The sequence below is a fragment of the Crocodylus siamensis genome, chromosome 1 (assembly GCF_052110815.1).
Source record: "Crocodylus siamensis isolate JL-2025a chromosome 1, ASM5211081v1, whole genome shotgun sequence".
NCBI classification, from domain to species: domain Eukaryota; kingdom Metazoa; phylum Chordata; order Crocodylia; family Crocodylidae; genus Crocodylus; species Crocodylus siamensis.
This window is the reverse complement of record NC_143395.1, coordinates 125,070,992-125,097,181: the sequence shown is the minus strand read 5'-3', so window position 1 is coordinate 125,097,181 and position 26,190 is coordinate 125,070,992. Positions and strand designations below refer to the sequence as shown.

The following is a 26,190-nucleotide window of genomic DNA, read 5'->3' as shown; positions in this document are numbered from 1 at the left end:
CACTTATACATAGGAACCTACTTAATTCATGGCCAGACAGAGAATGTTTTGCAGCTTGGTCGCAACACAGAGGCAATTTCACAGGCATTTCCCTGCACCCCCACCCCTTGTCACTGATTGGTGGACAGGCCTGGGGGGGGGGGTTCAGAAGGGGGAGGAGGGATGAAGGGGCTGCTCTTTGTGCAGCCCTGCCCCTGGCCACTGATAGGTGGGGAGGACCTGGGGGGAAAGAGGGACAAGTGAGCAGTTGCCCTTTGCGCTGACCTGCCAGTTGGTGCCCTCCCCTCCTGGGTGGGCTGCAAAGTAGTGAAGACTGTTGGCTCCCACTGGGGAGATAGAATTTTATTTTTTTAAGTTGATTTCATGGACAATTGCAGACTGAGGTTTCTGTAATATCACAAATTAAGTAGGTCCCTTCTTAGACCAGTAAATGTGTAATGTCTGTATCTGACCCATTAGTCCTACAAGGTTAAGAACGGGTCAACTAGAAATTTGCGTATATCCCCAGTCAGTCGGAATCAGTGCAGAGGGTAATTCTACTCTTTTACTCCAAATCTTGAGGGACTATATCTGTTGCTATCCATCAAAATTAAAAGCAGACAAATATTATATAAGAAATCAGCAGGGTTTTCTTGCTTGCTATTAGACGCTGTTACTTTACATCAGGCCTGTCCAACTGGCTGCCTGCAGACTTCATATGGTCTGCATCCCCTGGGCACCACTGCCCTTATTGCTCTGGCTGCAGCATCAGTCAGGGTCTTGGGGTTCCCCTCTTTGCCCAACTCTGGCTGCATGCCCCCAACCCAGGGGGAAGGGCAGTGTGGCAAGGCGTAGTGTAGCCCACAGTGTCAGGGGAGCCAGCAGCCCAGAGCACATTGCAGTCTGGGGGCCATGGCTCATGCTGCCCTCAGTGTGTAGACTCTGGCTGCTTTAAAGTTGGACTTATGCTAAATCAGGGGTGCATGCTCTAGGGTCAGAATCCTGCAATACGTGTTAGGGATCTGGCAGTTATGCTCTTTACTTACTGCTAGATGTGGCACTCCCCAGAGCGGGCTTTGGAGTTCTCCCAGTGGCTGAGGACTGCAGAAGTGGCTTTCTTTTGATTAATGTATAAACCAGAACATGAAGGAACAAGATTCAGAATGCCCCATTCTGCTGCCACTGAGCCCTATAGGTGTTCTGTCACTGATTTTAATAGAAGCAAGATAAAACCTGGTATTTACAGAGGAAACCTGTCACTGATTTTAATAGGAGCAAGATAAAACCTGGTGTTTACAACCTACAGCTTTAAACTGTAGTGTTGGTTACTTTTTCAGTAGCCAATGGAAACACTGAGGCAGAAAAAAATTGGTTTGATTCTTTCCAAGAAAGTCTTCAGCTCTGAGATCCACCCTTTCTGCATGATCTCAGCTCCCTTCCGAAGCATGCACCGATCCCATCCGTTGCCAAAAATACCAGAAGCTGCAATTCTGTAAGAACCAGCCAAATACTGCCCAGAATCTTTAAGCCTTTTATACAATCATACTGAATCAACATTTAAATAACTGATTCTTGGAAAAAAATATACTTTCACTATCAAGCTGTCTGCTCATCAAAGTTAGCTCTATGTGTAAGATTGTTACACATGCAGTTAATTACAGGGCATGCCATATGTCAGTTTTTCAATAGGGTAGGTGCAATTATTCTAGCTTTCTATATGTACATGAGATTAGAGTTAGGTTCTCTGGGCTCTACTTCCTGTTCTTATGATCCTCCAGGACATATAAAAGAGAATTACACAGCCCTGGGAAACAATAGGCAAATAATCTGAACCATTAAGAAAAGTGAAAGATCACAACTTCACAGGTTTTGTAATGTCTTCAGTGAGGCAGTTTTGAAGAGAGGTTATAGGAGGCTCCTCTATTTCAAGTCTAATTAGGAAGAGATGAAGCAGCTGTATCCACTCAGAGGACAGCTTTACAACAGCAGGTACAGTTAGCTGATACAATAAAGATCCATCTGCACATCAAGCACAGACTTTCGAAGTGACAGAACTGGGTTGCAGCACTTTCAGTAAACAGTTTTAGTAAGGCTGTAAAAAACAAGTCTCAGGTGCCGCCCATTACTACTACTGCCATCTCTGCTTAATGCCAGGGTTTTGAGGGTTTCATAAATAAATTCAAGAAGCAAATTTTGTTTGAAAATTTTGGGCAGATTTTCTGTGTCATGCGAGAGCTTCAGGTTGACAATTAGTCTTAAGAAGACTGTGATCATATACCAAATGGTTGAAGAAACAGTGCCTGACATCACTCTGGAGGGTAAATCTCTTGATGCTTCTGACAGCTTTTGCTACTTGGGTTCTATGATCAGCAGGAATCTTGACCTTCAGACTGAAACGACTAACAGAATCGGAGAAGCAGCTAAGAATTTTGGGCTATTACAGGAACATAACAAACTATCAGCTAAGGTAAATATGCAAATCCATGAGATTTGTGTGCTGTCATCCCTACTTTATGGTTCAGAAATATGGACTATATGTGTTAGACACTAGTGTTCCCTCTAAGCTGCGTGGTGTGCACGGCCACACAGGTGCACCTGGTAGTGAGGCATAAGCGCGCCCGCACGGCTGCGCATGCCACACAGCTTAGAGGCAACACTGCTAGACAGACACATCAGGAGACTGAACAGCTTCCATATGAGATGACTGTGGAAGATCCTGAAAATAAAATGGGAAGACAAAATGTCAAACACAGAGGTGCTGGAGTGGAGTGCACAGGACTGTTACACTTAGAAACCGCTAACAAGAAGAGGAGGTTGCAATGGCTTGGCCATGTCAGGAGAATAGGAGGAGACCATAACCCCACAAATATTTTGTACAGTGAGATTTGAGGTGGCTCTAAAAAGCTGGGTCACCCTTTATGGCAGTACTACAACATGTACAAAAAATTATATGAATTTGTTCAACATCAGTGTAGAAAGCTGGAGGAGCATGCAGAATCCCATATGATCTGGAGGGAACATCTGACACTGGGTGCAGCTCAACATGAAGCGGCTTTGATCCAGGGGATGGAAGGAAAGCGAGAAGAAGAAAGCGATGTGCTGTAAACTTGGTCTCCAACTCAAACAACACATGGCTCTGTGAAGCTGTGTCACTCTTGAATTGGGCTTGTCAGCCACAAGTGGATTCATCAGGCACCTGACTAGACTTCTTACATGTACACCATGCACCAGAGGATCAACATTTGCCTATATTTACAAGAAGGAAATGTTCATCTCAAATAGAATGCATAATCATAAAGATACCTCAATCTTTTTATTTTGTTTAAAATGCTGGAGAAGCAGCTGAAAAACTAAATCACTAGAGGAAGGAACCTGGTGTATCTCTCCTTGATCAGATTTGTATTTGTGTGTTGGGAGCAGTGATAGACAAGAAGGCTTTCAAGAAGTGACAGCATTCTTCTGAATACCTAGCAGCTTATGGACAGCCTTTAGCACATGCTCTTCATATAAAACAAGCATTATGTATTAGCTCTCTGCAACACCAGCAGATATGCAATATGTGTGTGACACTACAGGCCTGAGCTTTTCTTAGTCCATAAAGGATGGATCCAGTGAGATAAGTGTGAGGGGCCAGCGCTGTGGGATGACGAACACCATACATTCACATTGGGCTCAAGAAGGGGTCAGGATACTCTTTGTAGAAAAAACAGCCCTAGCTTTGTTCTTCAGTCTACACAACCTTTGATAAGTGCACCTTTGTGGAAGCAGAGGGTATGGCAGATGGTGAGTTGTAGCCACAGACATAGCACTGAGAAAGAGAAGCTGTTACACCCTGCCAACCCCACCCTCCAACCTATGAATACTATTTTTATATAATAATGTTATGCTGGATTGGATGCTTTTAAACTAGCTCAATCCTTGTGTTTATGGTGTTACATACAGAGATCTTAACCACAAATACAGGTTGCCCATTTAGGAACCACATGATTTAACACCAAAACTGTACCAAAGCCAGGGGAGAAGGTGGACCAGTTTGTTCTTGGCAGAAAATATGAAAACAGTTGTCACTGTGATAATAAAAGCAAAGTAAACAGTTCTGACTGTCTGGCTTGCTGTGGCTTCACAATCATTAATATCCACTCTCTAACTTTCATATACATTTTATATTAGTTCTTTCGAGTTACAATTATAAGCAATCTGAAAATGTCTTGTTTTCTTAATACTCTACAAATGTACCTAGCATATCCAGAGAGCATAAGCAATGACAGCTTAATTTATTTTACAGATAAAGATTTCAGACACCTGTTTTATCAGAGAAATGAAACAACAGTGCCTCATATTAAATATGTTTTGCACCAGTAATCTGACATTTGCAGTGTTCAGCACTGTTTAACTCTCCTGTCATTAATTAAATTAGGAGCGGGATTTGTTTAAAATAAAAGCAACATCCCCAATCACGTGCTGCTTTTTCCAGAGGAAATAGTTGTTATAATAGAGTTTGAGATATGAAAATTCCCATCTTCTCACCCTTTCCTTTTCAGTTGCCAGTGGTGATTTTTATAACATCCCATCACAGCACTGACTGCCATTCTACAGCAAATTATTGATTTTACTGCTGTTGGTGTTCATAAGACAAATCAATGGGACCAGTCCATCAATGGGATAGACTCTGTCTATCCACTACTCTGGACTAGACATGTTGAATAACAAATGTCACTAGCAATCTCACTTTTTGCAGTAGCCATATTAGCTGATTTTGTCAAAAGACCAAATAATCTGCAAAACTCTAGTCTTTTGCAGCTCAAATGGCAATATATGTAGTTTCACTATTCAAGTGGGTGGGTCTTACCAGTAGAAATCAGAAATTAATTTTATTAAGTAAAAAGAAATAAGCATAGTAAGAAGAGAAGAGAATCAAGTCCCAAATTTAGGCCTGGTCTGCATGTAGATTTCAGACTGTATAAATACTGCAGTTTGAACGTGACTTCTGTTTTTAATAAGATAGTTATGCTACGGATAATAACTCACGAAAGTTTAATACATCCTGTGGATGCAGGTATTTTGATTCCCCTTTCCATATGGAATAAGCAGTACTGGCATAAATGCATTTATATTTGTTTTGTTCACATGGGTGGGAGAGTGGTTGTGCTGCTATAATTGTCTTAGTACAGTGACAGCAGTAAAAACTGGATAAATAGGCTCTTCACTTAAATCAGCACTAAGACACCATGTACGCACACTTGAATCCCTAACAGTTTGTCCCATACACCAGGTGTGGGGTACATTATTCTCAAAAATGCAAAATCTAAAGAAGAACAAAATCCAAGTTGAAGCATAACTGCAGGTTACTGCTAAATATAAATAAATGCAAACGAAGATATGCATGAGTCAGTTTGCCAGATGGTCCTTAACTCAGCCTTCTGTGCACAACTCACGCCATAATATTGGAAAATTAACAACAACAAACAAAGAGTCTGGTTACTACTGTTAAGAATTATTGTATTTACTCAAATCTAAGATGACTCTGAATTTAAGATGACCCCCAATAATTAGATTTGATATGTGAAAAATTTATAAAATTGTTACAATTTTCCAAGTATAGTAATTATTGGAGGGTTGTCTTGAATTCAACCCCCTCCCCACTGCTCCACAGGGAAAGCAGTGGCTAGAGGGGAGGGTCAGACAGACCCCTTGCCCTCTACCCCCCCACTTTTTTCCCCTGCAGCTTTCCTCTCCCCCAAAGGCAACCCTCCACCCTTAGCTCCCCAAAGGCTTTGCTTCTTTCCCTACCACCTCCCCAGTCTTTTCCTCTTTCCCCCTCAGTCCTCCCAGTTTTTGCCTCTTCCTTCCCACTCCCAAGTCTCCCTCTCCCCACCACTCCCCAGTCTCTGCCTTTTCCCCGCCTCACTCCCCAGTCTTTGCCTCTTCCACCCTCAGTTCCCAATCTCTGCCTCTTCCACCCTCATTTCCCAGTCTCTGCCTCTTCTGCCTTCACTCCCTAGTCCCTGCCTCTTCCGCCCTCTCCCTCTTTACTGTCAGATGCTGCTGGGACTCTATTTCCTCCCTGGAGTACAGCACATCCCTTGCTGAACCATGCAGCAGCAGAGGCTGCTGAGTGGCTGGGCAGGGGATAGAGCTCCACATGCTCTGTGTCCAGAAGGGAATCCAGCCAGAGCCAGAGTCAAGCTGTGTCTGACAGTAAGTGGGGGAACGGGGTAGAGAGTGGGGCAGAAGCTGCAGAGAGCAAGCAGAGGGGGAGAGGGCAGGAGGCTGCTGTGGGTCTGACTGTGGCCCCAACCTGGGCTCAGGACCAGAGTCAGAGCTGAGGCAACTGCCTGCCGGCCCCCCACTCCCCCCGCTTTATATGCTAACCCAAGATTGGGGGGTGGGGGGCGAGAAGGGGGTTCTCCATGATGACTGGGGGAAAAAACCTTGTCTAATTCTTTGTCTGCTACCACTAGGAATTTCTTCCCTCTAGAATTTCACAGTCCCATCCATTGTTTTTCATAACTGCAGTGGCTGCTGCTTTCCTCAGATCTGATGAAGAATGCCTTGCATTTGAAAGCTTGTCTAACTTTATACCAACCATGCAGCTGGTCCAAGAAAAGATATCACCCAGAAAAATCCTTGCCTCTCACATAACTCCTAGACCATCATGGCTTCAGTGTCAGTCTGACACCATGTCACTCCACATTCTAGGACCTCCTGTTGCATTAGATTGTCCTACCTCTATACTGGGGCAGAGGCACCCTGCACATTATAGTTTTGTGGTTAAGGACAGGGCAGTCTCATAGTTAGGGTACTAGACTTGGAGGTTAAGTTCCGTTCCCAGCTCTGTCAAACACTTTCTGTGTGACTGGAGGCAAGTGATTTAGCCTATGTGCTCATTGGTGCCTCACCTATAAAACAGGAATAATAGTGCTTTCTTGGTCTATATTGCCTATTTACATTGTAGTCTGTCAGGCAAAGTATCTCACTATATGTTTGCACAGTACCTAGCACAATGAGGCCCCAATCCCAGATAGGGCAAACAACAATAATTTATGTTAATTCACATTCTAGGTGTTGCAAAAAGCAAAGACTTGAAGCTTATCAAAACCACAGTTGAACACTTCAGTAATATTTGTCTATACTGTGGAGCTACTGTAGGTGTAACATTATTCATGCATGAGCATTACACATGATATCTCATAACATCCCTTACCTGCACGGGTGTCTCTAGCGTATAGATATGTTCCCCACGGACATTGTAGAACTTGACGAGCGCACTCTTCAGCATGGAACTGTTGCCAAGTTCAGTGAGCTGACTGTGCTTTTCCATGCCCGCAACAGCCAGTAAGTCTCCCTGTGTACACCACTGCACCACCACATCTGAAATTACAAAGGCAAGACACCACTAGGAGGCGAAAGGAGCTCACCTTGCAAAGCACAGTAATCACATTTAATAGGAGCAGCCTTTTCATGAGTAGCTAGAAGCTTGAGCCTTATTCACTTTCAAAGCAGTTTGAGTTAGTAGGGTACGTACACATTTCTGAAAATGCTCCTAACGAAATGCAGTAGATGAGTAAAAATGTACTGATGTATTTATCTTTATGTGTAGTAATCAGTCACAAAGCAGGACCTTGTTTTTACATGTGGGAGTCAGCAAGCCATAAACTTGGGTATAATAGAGGTTAGAATATATTATACATATCAATTGCCTCTCCTTCTGGCAGATTATGGAAAGCAATGCCTACAGCTTCCTTCTGGGATGCTAATTCTGACCCCCCGCCCAAACCCCAATTTCTACCTTCCTGTCAGTTCACGTAAGCGAGAGCACTGGAATATTTGGTGTTTCTGCCTTCCATGTCAACAGTAGTTTTATCTGCCCAAGGGGTTCAGAGCTGGCCTTTAAGGTAAGAGGCAGAGTCTTATCCCTTTAAGGGAAGAGGCAGCTATTTCAGGCCCAGACAAACTGTAGGCTAGACCAAACTTTTGTGCCCTGGGACACTCAATCTGCCATGAACCTTCTGAAGATGCTTGTGGGCGAGAAGCTGTCTTCAAATGAAGAAGCAGGAGAGAAATGAGAGCTGGCAGCAAGGATCTCAAAATTGTTTTAAGTTGTCAACTTGTCATTTTCAAGGACTTTTATGTGCAATTTAAAATTGTTTTGTATTATTTCAACTGTTGCCTTTCTGATGATATTTCTCATGGGGATTATGCTTCTGTATGCATTATAGGCAGAATGTTTGTTTCTCAAGAGGATTTTTTTTCACAGGCTGGTGTTCATGATGTCCCTCTATTTTCTCTCTTTGCCTACAGTCCCCTAGTACAGAGCTACTTTAGGTGTTTTTATAGTGGGATTTATCTTTCTAGGAAAATATAATGTTAAGCACACTAGACATCTATAAGTTAAATCAACCACAGTTTTAAGAACAAGCCTAAGTACCTATATACCCATGAAAACAACACAGCCATTTGGGGAAAGGTCTTAGCATGAGAGTCTGTGTTGCAGCAAAATTTATAGCTCACAAAGATGATAAGGGATGTAGTGGTTTTAAGACATCTTTTCATCCTCAAATGAAGGCTGCTCCCCTTCACATAAGCCCTGGAGGCCTTCAGTACAGCAGCCTCCCCATACTGCCTCATGGGCTTGTGGCTGAACAGCCTCTGCACACTGCTCCATCCTGCCATGTCCCTTTGCCACCTGCTCTCCCATGCCCTGTACAAGCCTCCATATCAGGGACTGCAAAAGGGTCCTCAGAAGACAGCTTCATGGCTACCATCCATAGTTATTGTGCCAGGGGAACCCTCTTGACATCAGCTGGGTCTTCTGAGACCCCTTTACCCATCAGACAATGGTCAAAAAAGAGGTGAGGATCTTATCCTTTAAGCTTTTTGGCCTCTTTAATTTCATTTACATCAAGAAAACAAAGTCAGTAGTGTAGCTTGTACAGATTTCTGAGTTTAAAACATTTATCCTGTGTAGAGTTTCATGCTATTGATGTAATTATTTTTTACGATCTAGATCGGGGCAGGCAAAGTCCAGCCCATGGGCTGGATCGGGCCCGTGGCAGACTCCATTTCCCAGCAGACCCTGCCTGTGTCACTGCAGCTGGTTTCCATGGAGACCCTGGGAGTGCGAGGGCTGTGACAATGTGGGGCCAGGGTTCCCATGGACACTGGCCCCAGCCTGGGATATGTGAGCAGCAGATCGCAGCACTGCCCTAGCTCCAGACCATGCTGTCACCGCTTTAAGATCCTGGCCCTGGCCCCCCTCCCCACCCAGCCGCATGCCCTACCAGCACTGCTGGGGCCAGTCTCCATGGAAACCATAGCCCCCACGCTGTCACTACCCTGCTGCTGATAAGGTCTCCGTGGAAACCAGCTGCAGCAACCTGGGTAGTCCTCTGAAGACAGCTTCATGGCTACCATCCATAGTTATTGTGCCAGGGGAACCCTCTTGACATCAACTGGGTCTTCTGAGACCCCTTTACCCACCAGCCAGATCTGTCATTTTGCCTACCCCAGTCTAGACTGTGGTATCACCCAGGATGTGCCAAGCAGTTTTAAAATGCAGAGAAAGGCACCGAACCTGCCTCAGGTAACTTGACATTTACACAGACAGGGACTGATGGCAGATGTGCATGTGCCTGCAGGGAGACAGTCAGCAGAAGGATCAAGGCAAAGACTGCCCCATGTCTTGTTACTTCATCTTTCTTGTTGATGATAGAAACTAGCTTCCCTCCTGCCGCTATTAGCTCCTGACCACGCTCTCAGCTAAAATTCCTTCAGTACCCTTTCCTTTTTTCAAGTCTGCCAAAATCTTGGCTAAAACTATCCCCTTTATCCATGGGAACCCCCTGCAACCTCCCGTAATGCCACCCAGTCAGCCTCTTCCCACATCTGTGACAAGAAATCTTCTGCTTGTGTGAGGGTCTCCCTGAAGTCCTTGTCCAGTTACCTCGTGATTCATATCCACTGTAATACTAAAAATATTAGCATCTGAAAATTCCTGTTCAACCACAGTGTGATGCTCCCAGGACCCACCCCTCAGCACACAGCATCCATAGGGCTCCCTGCTTTTGTTCTCTCTTCCTGGCAGCTGGGATTCTCCTGCTGCAAAGACACCCCCCTCCCATCTGAGGCACTTGCCACAGGGCTTGGCTGGGAGGGGGAGCTCTCCTGATCCCTGCCACTCATGGGAGATAGCAAAGGCAGTATCACACAGGAGAAAGCCCAACCTTCACATCATGTCATAAGGCTGATATGACTGGGCCTGAGGCCGCAGAAGGCACACAGCTGTCTGTTCTCAGCATGATGCTGGAACTGGGAAGTCTCTCCATATGGACTGGGACAGTCTGGGTCTCACTGGGGCCTCATGCTTAGCAAAGGGAAAGGGGGTCATCCCCCCCTGCTCAGGTTCAAGCCCAGTTCCTGGCTAGCTATCTCCCTTCTCCACCTGGCAGCCACTGGGAAAGTCCATGCCTCTGTAGCCCCAGAAGGACCAATGCTGCTGTCATTGACTGTAGTCAGTAAAGGATTAGCTATAAATCTTTACCTCCCCTTGAAATCTAGTTCTGAGACTCTCTGGAGATAAACACCAATGAAGAATGAATCAAGGGCCTGACAGTGACAGGAGCTCTGGGAGACTGAAGCCAAGGGATGAATGTGCCTGCCTGGCAGTTTTTCCTTTTTCTCTAAGCTCCTAAAATCATACTGCTGCACAGAAGCACAGGCTGACTAGACATTGCCCATGACCTTCGCTTGCTCAAGGATTGGAAATGGAAGTACAACCCCAAGGCTTATTTTTTCCTTTAAATTAAATACTGATAAATCCACATCAATTTATTACCAGGAAGGTCAATGGAGAAGCCAAGGAATCCCTGAGAGAAAGGAACATGGAACACAGGGGCTGCCTTTCAGATTGCTGAAATTCTTCTATCCAGGGCTCCAGGAGGATGCTGATCATGCTTTGGTTGCAGCTATCTTTTTTATGTAAGATTATATATAGTGCCTATTGCTATGGTATCCAGGTGCCAATACATCTTTAGCAATTGCCCCAGCAATTACAGAGATCAGATCTACCCTCACTAGAAGGGAAGCTATAAAGTTCACTTTATGAACTTTATGAAGGCAGGCAGAGCTCAAAGGAGGTGGCCAGGGCTCTGCTTGCACCTCTCATCTGAACTGGTCACCAGTGTCATCCAGACATATGATGGGTAATACGCTGCAGCCCAGGAAGAAATGCAATAATAGCAGGTAAATGGCAGATACTTAGGAGCTCTGGAAAGAATGCCTCTGGGATACTCTGGTTCTGTGGTACCCCTTACTGTGGATTCAGTGACACCTGGCCCCTGAAAGAAGAAGTAGCTCACTGTAACAGACAGCTAGGCTCAGGGCAACAGACAGGTAACAGACTAGCAGATATCACAGAATCAGCATCTCAGACAAAAAGTGAAATATACAGATTGAAGAGGACATCATGAAATATCTCACAACCATTATTCAATCTGCTTTACAGATGTCATAATTTTCATGACTTTCCAGGTGGATGGAAAGAGGTATTTGTGTTTGGGAAAAGCAGATATTCTTCCAATAAGAGCAGTTTTATTTTTCTACATTATTCCAACATAATGCAAATGGTCTTTATTAAGCGATGATTTTTTTTCATACCTAGAGTAAAACTGGTGTAACAGCAAAAATATGTTGGTACTTCTTTAGGTGTAAAATATTTTCACAAAGTCTTGTTTGGAAAACACACAGAGTGGTCTTCAGCAGCCTGTGCAGATGGAGACATCTGCTGCAGAATCCACAAAGCAATACTGAACACACCAAATACAGACATGTGATCCAGAGTTTATATTGAACACTGAAGATTATCCAATTAAAATGAGGCACATTTGCAGGGTCTTATGTAGCTAGGGGACACAGCCCCTCAGTTTGTTTTTCTAAGGTTTTCTTACAGATAATAAGTAACAGAAAATCTATCTGTCTTTACAAGAAAAGACAGGTACAAAGAAGGCAACCAAGATGATCAGGGGTATTGAGCAGCTGCCATATCAGGAGAGACTAAAAGAGCCAGAATTTTTAAGTTTGGTAAGGAAAGATTGAGAAGGAATATGACAGAGGTCTACAAAATCAAGAAGGGTATAGACAAATTGAATAAGGATTCATCAAATCCCAGAATATTAGAACTAGGGGGCACCCATTGAAATTACCAGGAGAAAGGTTTAAAACTTACAGGAGAAAGTACTTTTTTATGCAGCACCTAGTTAGCTTGCCAAACTCATTACCACAGAAGGTGGTGGAGGCAGACAGCATAGCTAGGTTCATAAACAGAATAGACAAATTCATGGATGACAGATCCATTATAGCTATTAAACCAGATGGGCAAAATATGGCCCACAGGTCAGCTCTGGCCTGCCAACCAATTGTATCCAGTCTGCAGGTGGGCGGCTATGCAGTCATGGGATCCAGCCCACAGGGAGCTGGCGTCTCCAGCTGCTGGGTCATTCTGGGCATGTCTCAACCTCTTCCATAGCTTACACCAGCTCCCCCGCCCTATGTGCTAGAAGCAGCACTGGATGGACACCCACATCAGCCGGCAAGTTCCAGGTATGGATTGGGGTGTCCACCCGAGCCCACGGCTGACACTGATGCATCAGCATGTCAGCTGCCGTCCTGTGCAGTCGCCTTGATCCCCACTGGGAACTTGCCAGCAGTATCCACAGCTGATGCTAGGGCCTGGGATGTTGTGGATTGGGGTGTGCAGTGACAGTTTGAGTTGGGGCCTGGGGCAGAGTCATGGCAGCAGATCACGGCTTTGCTCCATGCTTGGCTGGGATGGGGCAAGGGCTGGGATATGAGGGAGCAGCATCCAGGAGTGGGATGGGTGGGCAGGGCCAGGATTACAGGGCAAGGACAACGTGGGGCCAGGGCCCTGCAATCCCAGTCCCAGGGCAGGGCGTGGGACCAGGCAGATGGCATAGGGCTGGTTAGAGAGTTTTGGTGAGCTGCTGGTGTGGAGAGAAAGGGGGTGCTGACCTGGCCCGCAACAGCTCACCAAAACCCTGTGTTTGTGGGGCCCACAAGTCCAAATAATTGCCTGCTCCTGTATTAAACAGCACAGGTGGGGATGTATCCTCTGGCATCTTTAAACCAACAACAGATGATGCCAGGGATGGCCTGACACGGGACAGATCATTCTAGAGATACCTGGTTCAATGGTCTTCCTCTAACATGGGAGGAATAGGTTGCAATAAGATGCTAGACGGAAGGAATAGGCTGCAATCAGACCTAGACAGGTTACAGGGGTGGGTGGATGAGCACAGGATGGGTTTCAACGCTGACAAGTGCAAGGTGCTGCACCTGGGGAGGAATAACCAGCACCATACCTACAGGCTGGGGGACTCCCTTCTCGTCAGTGCAGAGGCAGAAAAGGACCTTAGAATCACGAATGATACCAAGATGAACATGGGCCGGCAGTGTGGGGATGCAGTCAGGAAGGCCAACCGCACCCTGTCATGCATCCACAGATGCATCTCGAGCAGGTCCAAAGAGGTGATCCTCCCCTTCTATCCGACACTGGTCAGGCTGCAGTTGGAGTACTGCGTCCAGTTCTGGGCGCTGCACTTCAAGAGGGATGTGGACAACATGGAGAGGGTCCAGAGGAGGGCCACTCGCATGATCAGGGGGCAGCAGGGCAGGCCCTACGAGGAGAGGCTATGGGACCTGAATCTGTTCAGCCTCCACAAGAGAAGGCTGAGGGGGGATCTAGTGGCCTGTTACAAACTAGTCAGAGGGGACCAGCAGGCATTGGGGGAGTCCCTGTTCCCCCAAGCACCGCCAGGAGTGACTAGGAATAATGGTCACAAGCTGGCAGAGGGTAGATTCAGGCTAGACATCAGGAGGCGCTACTTCACTGTCAGGATGGCTAGGATCTGGAACCAACTTCCAAGAGAAGTGGTGCTGGCTCCTACCCTGGGGGTCTTTAAGAGGAGGCCGGATAAACACCTTGCCGGGGTCGTCTAACCCCAATACCCTTTCCTGCCATGGCAGGGGGTCAGACTTGATGATCTGCTCAGGTCCCTTCCGACCCTACCAACTATGAAACAATGAAACACAGTGGTGCTATTACCTGCCCAACATTTAGTATACATAAGTACCAAATCATTGCGTACAACTGCACAACTGTGCAGTCAGCATCTCATGTAGATGCGGCCACTGTGATTACCTTAGGAATCTTATGTACTTACCTAAATTCAGATGGAGTCAACAGGATTTAATCACATGCTTAGCTGCATCCACATGGTTAAGTGCTTCACTGTAACTGCAAGTGCCCCCGCTAACTATGTGGCTACTTAGAACGCATAGTACTAATCATGTATATGAACAGCAGAATCTGGCCCTAAATTAAAGGCTTTATGTGAAGCATGTATTTTCCACAAAAATACATATGCAGATATTCCTTAATAAATATTTTTCTAAGGTATTACAATTAATCACTGGAGGTTTTCTTTTCTCAAAAAAGACTTTCCACTTAATATTGTTACTCTGTTAATAATTCTCTACATTCCCTGGTGTTTATATGGGTAGATTAAGCACAGTATTACAATTTACTTAGATTGCCACGGGGCGACTGTAATGGCTACATGAGTGACAGATATGATATCAAAGAAATTTTGTGTAGGATACAAATAAAGCATATATTACATGTAAACATACAGGCATACACAGGACTGCTAGGGCAGTTGGCTAAAAGGTGACCTCATCAGATAGAAAACTGGCTACCCATTTATTTCAAAAGCAAGAAATCTAATAGCTGCGCATTGTTTTTATTCCAGTAGGTGTCACTGCTGACAGTGGAAAATTGCTGTAGCAAGTATCAGGCTGCAAGACAGAGACACTAAAACAAAAACACATACAGAAATAATGAGGTGAAAAATACAAGAAGAAAAACTAGGTATGGGATAAGGGGAGATGTCTCTCTTTAGTACCTTTCAACCCTGAGCGGATGATAGTAGGCGACAAGTCATCATAGTTGTTCATTAAACTAATGTCTCCTGACGTGAAGCTGACAGTGAGTAGTGGCTTGGTGTTCTGCACTGGTACTGGATATGCAGCCGGACCATCTGCAAAAACAAGATTGTTGAGTAAGCAAGAAGGGCACTATCCAAAACAATTAAATCCAGGCTTGAAACACACTGCTGTCCAGCCTGCTGTCACACTACATGGTTTTGAAACTTGAATTCTGCCTGGTTGTTTTTGATCATGAACCCAAAACAAGGCAAAATAGGCCTAGCCACTTAGCCTCACAGACTCTGTGATGTGCCCCCTCATTATCCAAAAGACGATTGCCCTTGGGATGTAATCACAAGAAACTCAAAGAGACGCATCCAAAATTGTGAGGCAAGTTTGTGTTCCTTGGCTGAAACTTGACTGTTATTCCCATCTTAGACTGAAGTCTTTCTCCCCACACCCATTTTGTTCTCCCTGATGGCTCTGTGCATTTCACTTAAAACTTAGCAAGCACCGAGTTATCCATGTTACCAATAGGTGCTAGAAACTGCAAACAGGCATTTTTACTATAGTTTACCTGTAAATATAGTGTCTCACATCTATATATAATGCAAACAATTATCATACTTAGAACTATTTGCTAGCTACATTTTGTCCTTAAGTGCACTCCAGTTGAAGTCACAGGAGAAATCGTAAGTGCCTCTTAGAGTAACAACTGGCCTCTTACAGAATACAGTCCTTTACATGTTAAGAGCTAGCTAATTGTATGTTCCATCATGACACCCTCTAACCAGAGTCCATATATATCAGAAAGTCTAAAAACAAGAGAGACCTGAGCTAAGAGTACTTTGATGGCCATCCAAAAAAATCCCTTTGCCTGTGGGAGTCTGTATTTCAGTATTCATGCAATCTTCTTTTACATTTAATATTTAATGGGCAATAGCACCATCTGTAGCATTCATTATTTATTTATTTCATCATTTACTGTTCTGACAGAAGATTCTCCAGTCCCTACATAAAGTGATTCTGTGGCCCAAACACAATGAATTTTGAGTAGTCAATCATGAAATAGTGGACTAAGAATGGCACTGTTTCAGCATGTATGAGAAGGCTTATCAAAAAACACTTGAGAGAAAAACTGTCCTGTAACTGATACATTAAAAAAACCCATTGTTTTTAGATGAGTAACATAAAGTCCATCCTACACATCAGTGTGAGTTAAAGGCTTGCCACCTTTGAGAAGTTTGTGAAGCACCTGTAAAGCTATAAAAAGAACACATCATGTTACAGTACTCGTTAGAAACAGGCTTGTAATTGAGTCCACCCACTCCTGACTGACTCAACTGCAGTTAGCACGTTTCCTACCCCACTCAAGTTCATTTTGAATTATGTTAGTTTTCAGCCATGTTCCATCCAAATCCATTATTCAAAAATCAGAACCATGATATTGCAAAATAATAACAACATGCATTTATGCCTTTCCTTGTCCTTTATTAGAGGCTTCCTGGGAAGTCCAGAATGACTGGAATCTGTATCTCTTATGAAGGCAAACCTCTACCAGCATTGGAGATGGAGCCTGTGTTCAAATTCGCATGGAAGTCAGGGCAAAACTCAGATTCAAAGGAACTAAACTGTCAGCAGCTGATCTCTCAAGGTTTCTGATGTGACTGGTTACAGCCTGTTTGGGAAAACATGCACCTTTTTGGACTGGACCCAAAGTGAATCCTAAAGTGCAAAGGCAGAGATACTGGCTCAGACTCATCTTTGATGGATATGAACATTTTTATATTTTATTTTGTCCCAACATCATTGACATTATGCTATAGTTAGACCTGATATATTACACACACCAACGGCCCATTTACTCCCATTTCTTGTCTCCAGCACTAGAGCATCAATTTAGTATCTGATATTTCTTTTTATGGCTGGGGAGGAGGCAGAGAGTATCCTGTACTTGCCTGAGAACGGACACAATGACTATTAGTCTTCCCCTAGTCTGAAAATCAAACCTCAGTGATATTATACCCAGATGAGGTGGGAAAGTGAGGGGAGGTTTACTTCTTGGCCTCAACTAGCAATTGAGGCAACTGAAGCATAAAAACTGATAACATGAGTCATCTGAAGCATAAAAACTGGTAACTCACACAGCCCCAAACACCTTCTCTTAGCTGATGTAACTGCACCCTTTACGAACTGGAACCATAGACGTCCCCCCACAGAGCATGAGTGCCCCATGGCATTACTGTTATTGAAGGGATAGCCAATGTTCAACAGAACAAAGCTGAACACATCACTACCTTGCGGTGGGGAGTAGTCATCCGAATCTGTGTCGCTTTCACTGCTGTCTTCCACAAGGAAGCTGGGGTAGTTCCAGGACATGCTGAGGATCCCATCTGACTCGTGGAGAAGGACGTGTGCCAGCATGCGGCCATGGCAGTCCATGACGATGACCTGACCATCGGCGGTGCCAAAAAGTACCTGGAGATAACAGAGCAACACCCTTAGCAGGAGAGAGAATAGGTCCACCACATGTCATCCCCTTCAGAATTCTCAGAATAGCTATGTGAAAATGAATCCAGAACAATGTAGCCATGTCTTTCAATGTGATCTTAGGGATAAGGAAAAAATACCTTCCAAGAAAGCTGTGAAGATGGCAAAGCACTCACAAGTGGGGAGACGCCAGAGCTGAGGCTGCCCATGAAACCTTAACTCATCCCTTTTGTGCATATGCATTAGAAAGTTGCTCCTGTTGACCTTAGCAAGAGCAGAGCTGAAGGAAGCACCTTGAGCCTACATGCCTGAGAAGGGGAAAACTGGACTTAAAAAGTGAGGCTTATTTGGGCTTGCTGCTGTGAGGCACAGCAGTAGAGCAGGGATGTCAACTACATGTCCTGCGGGCCTACTCTAGCCTGCAGACCTGGGTCATCCATCCCACGGATTTTTGCCCTGACTCTGGCTGTGATCTTCCACCAGCAGTAGCCAAATACCTGAGTGAGATCCATGGTGCTGGAGCCCTAGCAGCATCACAGCTTGTTCCTGAAGTGGCAGGTAACCTGTGATACCAGACCTCTTCCCAACAGGTCCCACACTGGCCAGACTGGACATCCTGTGTGCTGGATCTGGCACAGGGGGGCCAGCTTCATGCCATTCATTCAGCCCATGGACTCACTGCACTCACTCACCTAACCCCCAGGACTTTGACACCCCTGCATTAGAGGGACTGAAAACCAGAAGGCTGGGCTGCATTAGTTCAGTAGTTCATAGCGATTGTTCACTTGACTTTAAATAAATGTGGGTTTGTTCCTGAGTTACCCTGTCTCTGAGAGTACTTGCAAGAGGAAAAAATGGTTATCAATAAATGGTGGCAGGGGTTTTAAACCTTAATACCTAAAATAGTGGAAGGGGTAATGATTCAGGTTGGAGCTCAGGCCTGCCATTTTCTATATTTTAAAAGAAATTTCTTGACATTATTCAAACCTGGCCCTGGTTGCCATTAAACTCAAACAGCAGCGGATAACAAGACTTTTTACGATGCCTTCATATCTGATATAATTTAAAAATCTATTGCAGAGGCAGTGCATGTCAGAAGTTGCTATATCAACAGGTGCAGGAGAGAAGTGAGGTACCAGCAAAGATTTCAAATGGCTTATGAGAAACATAAATGTTGAATAGGGGAGGGGACCAGTTATTTAACTGATGAACATCTGGTTAGAAGAAGACAGGAGAATGACCTCCAAAGCTAGCTAAAGGCAATATGATCAATCAACTGGAACTAGGCCACTGCAGCCCAGGAGCAAGGGAACGTATTATGCATTCAGGAAAAGATAAAGGAGAGCTTCCACCCACAATGGCAAATGCAAAATAGATGATGCAAGGCCTTTTCTTGTTTAAGATACTATTTAACCAATGTGCACAGACTAGGACCAGACAGCTTAGAACCTACAGATTTCTCTCCTTTGAGTGAGTTTGGTGTCTAAATATTTTGAAGAAATGGAAGGCCTGTATCCTGGGTGCACTTCAGAAAGCCAACAAAAAATAAGATGTAATAAGAAAACCTTGAAATAGCAAAAGCATTATTCAAGGCTGCTACCATCATAGTATCATAGTAGCTAGGGTCAGGAGGGACCTGAACAGATCATCTAGCCTGACCCCCTGCCACAGGCAGGAATGAATGCTGGGTTCACAAGACCCCAGACAGGTGATCATCCAACCTCCTCTTGAATTTGCCCAAGGTAGGGGTGAGGACCACTTCCCTGGGAAGTTGGTTCCAGATTTTGGCCACCCTAACTGTAAAATATTGCCTTCTGATCTCTAACCTAAACCTGTTCTCCATCAGCTTATTATCGTTGTTCCTCATCACCCAAAGTGGTGCTGGGGAGAAAAGGGCTCTACCTATTTGCTGTTGATCTCCCCTGATGAGTTTGTAGGCAGCCACCAGGTCCCCCTTCAGCCTCCTCTTGCTGAGGCTGAACAGGTTCATGTCCCTCAGTCTCTCCTCGTAGGGCCTGTCCTGCTGCCCTCTCACCAAGCCGGTGGCCCTCCTCTGAACCCTCTCCAAGCTGGCCACATCCTTTTTAAAGTGTGGCGTCCAGTACTGGACGCAGTACTCCAATTGTGGCCTGACCAAAATCACATAGAGGGGTAGTATTACCTCTCTGGACCGGCTTGAGATGCACCTTTGGATGCATGACAAGGTATGACTGGTCTTGCTGGCTGTGGTCTGGCATTGGCAGCTCATGTTCATCTTGAAGTCAATAATGGCTCCAAGATCCCTTTCCGCCTCTGTGCTTTCAAGAAAGGAACTCCCCAGCCTGTATGTATGTTGTGGATTCCTTTTCCCAAGGTGCAGCACCCTGCATTTATCTATGTTGAACCCCAACCTATTCTCATCTGCCCACTTTTGTAGTCTGTCTAAATCAATTTGCAGCCTCTCTCTCCCTTCAAGTGTGTTCACCTTGCCCCACATCTTAGTGTCATCAGCAAACTTGGACAGCGACCTTTCCACCCCCTCGTCCAAGTCGCTGATGAAGATGTTAAACAGTGCGGGCCCGAGGACTGAGCCCTGGGGTAACCCACTGCTCACATCTTGCCAAGGTTGAGTACAACTCATCCACCACTACTCTCTGGGTGCACCCCATCAGCCAATTTTTTACTCATCCAACTGTTCAGGCATCAATGCCACAGTCACTTAATTTATTAAAGAGGATGGGGTGAGAGACAGTGTCAACGGCCTTCTTAAAGTCTAGAAAGACTACATCCATGGTGACACCATCATCCAAGGATTTAGTTACTTGGTCATAAAAGGCAATCAGGTTGGTCAGGCAGGACCTGCCTTTGATGAACCCATGCTGATTGCCCCTGACCATGATCTCCCCTGCAGGCCCCCCACAGATGTGCTCCTTGATGATTCTCTCCAAGATCTTCCCGAGCACTGAGGTGAGGCTTACAGGCCTATATTTACTTGGGTCCTCCTTCCTCCCTTTCTTGAAAATTGGGACAACATTAGCCAGTTTCTAATTCCCCGGCACCTGACCAGATGACCACGAATGCTCATATAGTTGGGCCAAGGGCTCCACAATCACCCCAATAGCTCCCTCAACACCCTTGGGTGGAGGGCATCTGGACCTTCAGATTTAAAAATGTCCAGCCCTTCCAGAAGATCCCTAACTACATCTGCGCTGACTGAAGGCCTGACAGACCTATCCCCGAGACTGTCCCTACCTCTGGTAGGTGGGATGTTCCGGTCCTTGTTCAAGAAAACAGAGGCAAAGAAACTCTTAAAAATATCAGCTTTCTTATCAGGCATAGCCACAAAATTACTGTTTGGTCTTGCAGGGGCCCTACATTGCCTGGTGCCCTCTTCTTGCTCCCGATGTACCATGTGGGTCTACAAAAGACAAGTAGGCTTCAGGCAAATTAAAAGAGCCATTGCTAGCTAAAAATCTAGTCCATTTTCCAAATAAGTTAAAATAAATGTCAAGTACTACACCTCTCCTTTAACCCACTGCCTGTTTTTCTGTTTTACAACCACAGTTTTTCTAGTATTCAAACCTTGTTCTCTTTCCTGTTGCTATGTGAAATGCACATAAACATTAGAGGATAAAAACTATCTGATGTCACAGGGAAACCAGTGACAATCCACAAATGAAATAAGCTGAGGAAAAAAAAGACAGATTTTATTTTTTAACACTGTCCTTCAGCCATACTTGCAAAAATGTACTTGAAAAAGTTTCAGGAAGTAGTGTGATTTCACAGTTGTCTGATGAAAGGAGAAGCCATTACTAGCTTCCCTTTGTGGGCTGATCAAGAACTGCAAAAGGCTTTAAGTGGTAGCGGATGACAAAAATTGGGAAAGAGGGGCAATCAGGAAAGTGTTTTGTGAGTGTTGCTTTCCAAAAAAAAATTAAACACTGCTGACAAATACTGCTCTCACTTACAGTGGTATAAATCCAGAGGAACTTCAACCCAAAACAATACATGCTTTACCAATGACAAGTTTATCATGGCTAGATTCTTATACCCAATCTAGATCATGTTTTATCTCACTGTCGACTATGCTTGACCAATCCACTTTATTTAGACTGCTCCAACTTTGAGTGTGATCTGACTACAATATCCCTTGTTGCAAAGAGTGTACTTAGTCTAGCATCCTATCTCTGTTACCATATACTTCTCAATAAGATGGAAAAAAACCCCATGATTAGTAGTTAAGGCATATACTGCCTAAGGAAGACTTTCCTCCTAAATCCAGAGGTCAGATATTGGTTTAAGGTTTAAGCGCTGAAACTTAAGTGGTTACGCTCCTTATTTATTTATGATACTGATGGAATATTCTGGTTATTCATATCCATGTCCAATGAGTTTTTGGATCCTGCTAAACTCTTGGCCTTCGTGTTATCTTATGGCATTTTAGTACCACAGGCCAGTTGTGTTAAGTTAAAAATATTCTCCTTATTGCTTTTAAATCTGCTACCTAAGGGAACAAGACATGGGTTACGGGCTCTCTACAGTCCACGTTCAAAAAACTTTCAAACATATTTTTTGCAGGCTAAATTCAGAACCTCCTACACAGGTACTGTAATCAAAATATGGCCTCTTCTAACCTTAATCAAGTTTTACAAAGGCAAGTTAAAATGTTTTTAGTAGCTGTCAGGAATTCTTGTTTTCAAAGGACAATAAAAGAATTTCAGCAGAAGAAATCTTATTTTGTTCAATCATTATGTCAGGTAACCACCTACAATTTGTTCAAACTGAGTTGTGGCCCCTTCTGTCCTGCATAATGATGCTGTGATGTTTGGACCAGAGCTTCAGCTCACGGATACTGGCATAGTTCCATGGAAATCAACAGAGCCATAATTATAGTACATCAAGATCTGGTTTGCCAAGTTTCCCTCCCCCTAATACAACTGTAATTTAGAAACGATCACCTTAGTTTTGCCTAATATATGTAAATAAAAACTGGATTGAATGCACACAAAAAGAATTTGTTAGCACCAATCCAGCCTCAACAGGGTTGTCAACCCCCCCCCCATTATTTTACTGACAATCTGCAAACTTTTTTTTTTTTTTTACTGATAACCAAACTTTTTTACTGACATACATTTTCAGGATTTGGATGGCAGCAACAAAGGTCAGGTTCACGTTTTGGAGTTTAAAACCAACTGTAGTAAAAAAGTTTGGTTGTCAGTAAAAAGTGTGCAGACTATCATTAACTTTTTTTTCTCAGGTTTGCAACCCTGCTTTACCGCAGCAATGCTTTTAATGTGCTGCCCCAACCCCAGGGATCTCCCACACACCCCAAACCTTACACTCCTGACCACACATCATGCTGTCCCCACTCCAGCCTTACCCCCACCAGTCCCACTCCCCTGATCCTGGCACAGATACCCACCAAATGCCTCTCTACCCTCCTAGCCCCGTAGCTCCATCCCAACTACATCCCTCTCCACAGTACTGCTCAGGGCCCCACAGCATTCCTACCTATATGGTGAGCAGTGTTACAGGCAGGCAACAGGACTCAGCCAGAACTAGATTAACACATAGGCAAACTAGGCACATGCCTAGGGCCCTAAGCTGCATGGGGTGGGGGGGAGGGGGTGGCATTCCTTCCCTCCACGCCAGCAGCAAAAATAGCCACATCTGCCTCCCTTCACTTCCCCTCCCCTGGCCTTGCCACCACAGCAGCTGCTTCTTAGTGGCGGATTGGAGTCCCACTCCCCATAGGTGGCAACGCTGGGCTGGGGAGGGGGACCAGCCTGGGGTCTACAAGTTTGTTTGCCTAGGGCCTACTAAAAGGTTAATCCAGCCCTTGACTCTGCAGCAGCAGCAGAGGTATGTGGGGGGAAAGAGGCTCTTGTGGATTAAAAGCCCTGACAGCTCCCTGCACAGTGCTACACTCTCACTCAGATGCCAGGTGGCACTGCTCCTTTCTGCCTGTCCTTCAACATCCAGCCTTGTTCAGACAGTTACTTAGGTTTTTATGGACAGTTCTAGGGAAGGTTTGTTCTGTTTTCTTTTGTTTTTACAAACTTTAAAGAGGCATCATTAGCCCTTTTTTACAGCTACAAGCACTACCACAAATCATTTTTATTTAAAACTTTATTCCATATTGAAAGGTAAAGATTCTGCCACTTCACCACATCCGGTATCATGAAGAAAGGTCTATCTCTGTATATTCTCTGCAGGGTCAAATCATGGAACTCAAAGGCTGGATCCAGATGTGTAGGCACGTGTGATTTGTGGCACCACAAACTGCATGTTCACATTGTTAAAACATGCCCTGTGCTGGAAATTTGCAGATGAGGCATAATTTGTGACGGGAAATTCCAGTAACAAAAAAAACAAACCAACCAAAAACAAAAAAAGGCTGCAAGAAAAAGCGGTGCAGCATATACTACAGGAGTGTGTGCCAGCAGACACAGAGACTCAGTCCTCCAGGGAGACACTTTGGCTGTTGGCCAGAGTGCCTCCATTCCTTTAGTTTCACTCTGGTTCCTCCAGCATGCTGAGAGCTAAGAGAAATAGGGAAAGGGCAGTTTGCCCAAAGTAGGGCATTTTGTCCCGCACAAATTTGTGCCACTACTATTTTTGCTGCTAGAAGCACACAACCCTGTATGTGGGGACACTCCCAAAGAAGCTATCCCAATGTGAACCTGCTGAGAAGCTAGCCATTGTTTAGGGGTGTGGCTATTACTGCCCCTCAAATTTATACCTAGTATGTGCCTATTATCATGGAAAGCCTGAGGAAGGGCATGAGTGCCCAAAAGCTTGCAGAAAAAGATAATGGCAATTTCTTAGTTGGTCTAATAAAAGATATCATCTCTGAACCAAGAGTTCCAGAGTTCTGCATTTATTTTTTGTCTCAGACTAACACAGCTACCAAATACATCCCTATTACCACTGAAGCATTCTACAAGTATTTTTGTAAGTAAACTTAAGATTTAACTTCAGTAATAGATGAAGGTAGACCTAGAGCCATGACCACAGGTTCAGTGATTCACTCATATAAAAGGCAGCCTAGTGTAGTCCTTACTGAACATTTAAAGGGCTCTGGTTATGCATAGTCAGTCAGTACCACTGCAGAGGCAAAAATTAAAATAAACTGTTTCCTGCATGAAATTCGGGAGCAAAACTGAAAGTTTCTCATGTTGCCAAAAAAAAAAAAAAAGAAAAAAGAAAAAGAACCTCCCAGGAAGCCTGATCAAATGCTTTCTCTGAATCAAAACTTGGAACAAATGCCTGCCTTTTGTGCCAGGGTAGGAAGCCAGGTTTTAGATTAAAACTGAAGTGGGAGGGAAGAAGAATGCTGTAATCTGGATTTTCTAAGGATATGGTAACAATCGTAAAGGCATTAGAATTAATGTAGTGATAATACATTAGAGAAATAAAATCAAATGCAAAGAAAGTGAAACTGTGGTGCCAAAGGATTTCAGTAACCCTTCCTTTACTGAAGGATCTCAGGTTTATAAAACACCTGCTGCAATTAGGGATACACCATTAGAGATTTTGGGGGCCAATACCAATCCAATTTCCAATACAGCTGCATGCAGCTGATAAGTCCATTGTGGTGGAAGGGGAGGGGGGAGGGAAGGGGCATGGGGCGGGCAGATCAATGCCCTCCACAGCGAGGAAGGGGGCAGGGGCAGGCACTACCCAGACAGGGCAGGGAGGGCAACAGGATGGAGCTGAGGCTTGTGTAGGGGGGCAGCATCTACTGCTGCTTGCACCCCAGGAGGGCACAGGGGGGCGGGTGCCCCCGGTTCTGCGTGGGGCAGTGTGGGCGGACTGCAGCTGCGGGTTCGGTGGGGGCTGGGCTTGGGGCGGGGGCTACGGAGGGGGCTGCAGCCACACCAAATTTCGCTGCAGCCCCGTTTCCAGTACTGACGCCGATGCCCACACAGTGCAGCCCTGGTTCAATGCCCTGCCCCAACCATGAAACTATGCACTGGGTAGAGCTGGGCATCAGGGCTGGGAGCAGAGCTATGGTGAAATCTGGGGTGGCTGCAGCCCCCTCCATAGCCCCTGCCCCGAGCCCAGCCCCTGTTGAAAAAAGCCTGGTGCAGCTCTGACTCTAGCCCATAACTGCAGCCTGCCTGCCCCACCCCACTCTATGCAGATCTGGGAGCACATGCCCTCCCCCCTCATGCCCTCCCAGGGTGCAAACAGTGGTTGGAGCCTCCTCCCCCCAGCCAGTTCAACCTCAGGCACAGCTGGGACCAGGACAACCTGTAACTGACAGGACCCAAAGCCCCATCAGCTGTGATATGCATGGCCCCCACGGCGGGGAGCCCCTTCAGCAAAGGGGGTTCCCAGTCATTGGTGCCTGCTTCTTACCAATACAAGGGGAGCCCAGGATTGAACTCCCCCTACACTGGCAATAAGGCATGATTAGATTGAATGCATGATCCCACAATCACATCTCCTGCCACACACATGTGGCATGGCAGGAAGTGCAACCATGTGGATCATGCATTAGATCCAATTGCACCTTTACCTGAACATGTAAAGGGGGTTTGTTAGTCAGAAACATCCTTACATTCTGAGATATAATGGTTAATCTCCTTTCCAAATACATTGTTTTTATTAATTCTAACTGTTGATACACTTGGCCCCCCCAAATAGACAAGATTATTAAAAAAAAGGACAGGGTAAATTAATGACCTTAACAACTTTCTGTATAATAAGTTCCATGGTCTAATTAATTAATGTGTG

General features: G+C 45.0%; 1 protein-coding gene across 2 annotated transcripts in view; it reads right to left on the bottom strand.

Annotated features, from left to right (window-relative positions):
* The window catches only part of TULP4 (TUB like protein 4), a 291,590-nt gene that overhangs the window by 40,006 nt on the left and 225,394 nt on the right, over positions 1-26,190 (bottom strand). For both annotated transcript variants that reach the window (XM_090042154.1, XM_090042144.1), the window contains 3 exons: positions 17,277-17,457; positions 14,958-15,092; positions 7,184-7,350 (listed from right to left, as the gene is read on the bottom strand). In XM_090042154.1, coding sequence (XP_089898280.1) covers positions 7,184-7,350; positions 14,958-15,092; positions 17,277-17,457 — 483 coding nt within the window. The remainder of the gene's footprint in view (positions 1-7,183; positions 7,351-14,957; positions 15,093-17,276; positions 17,458-26,190) is intronic.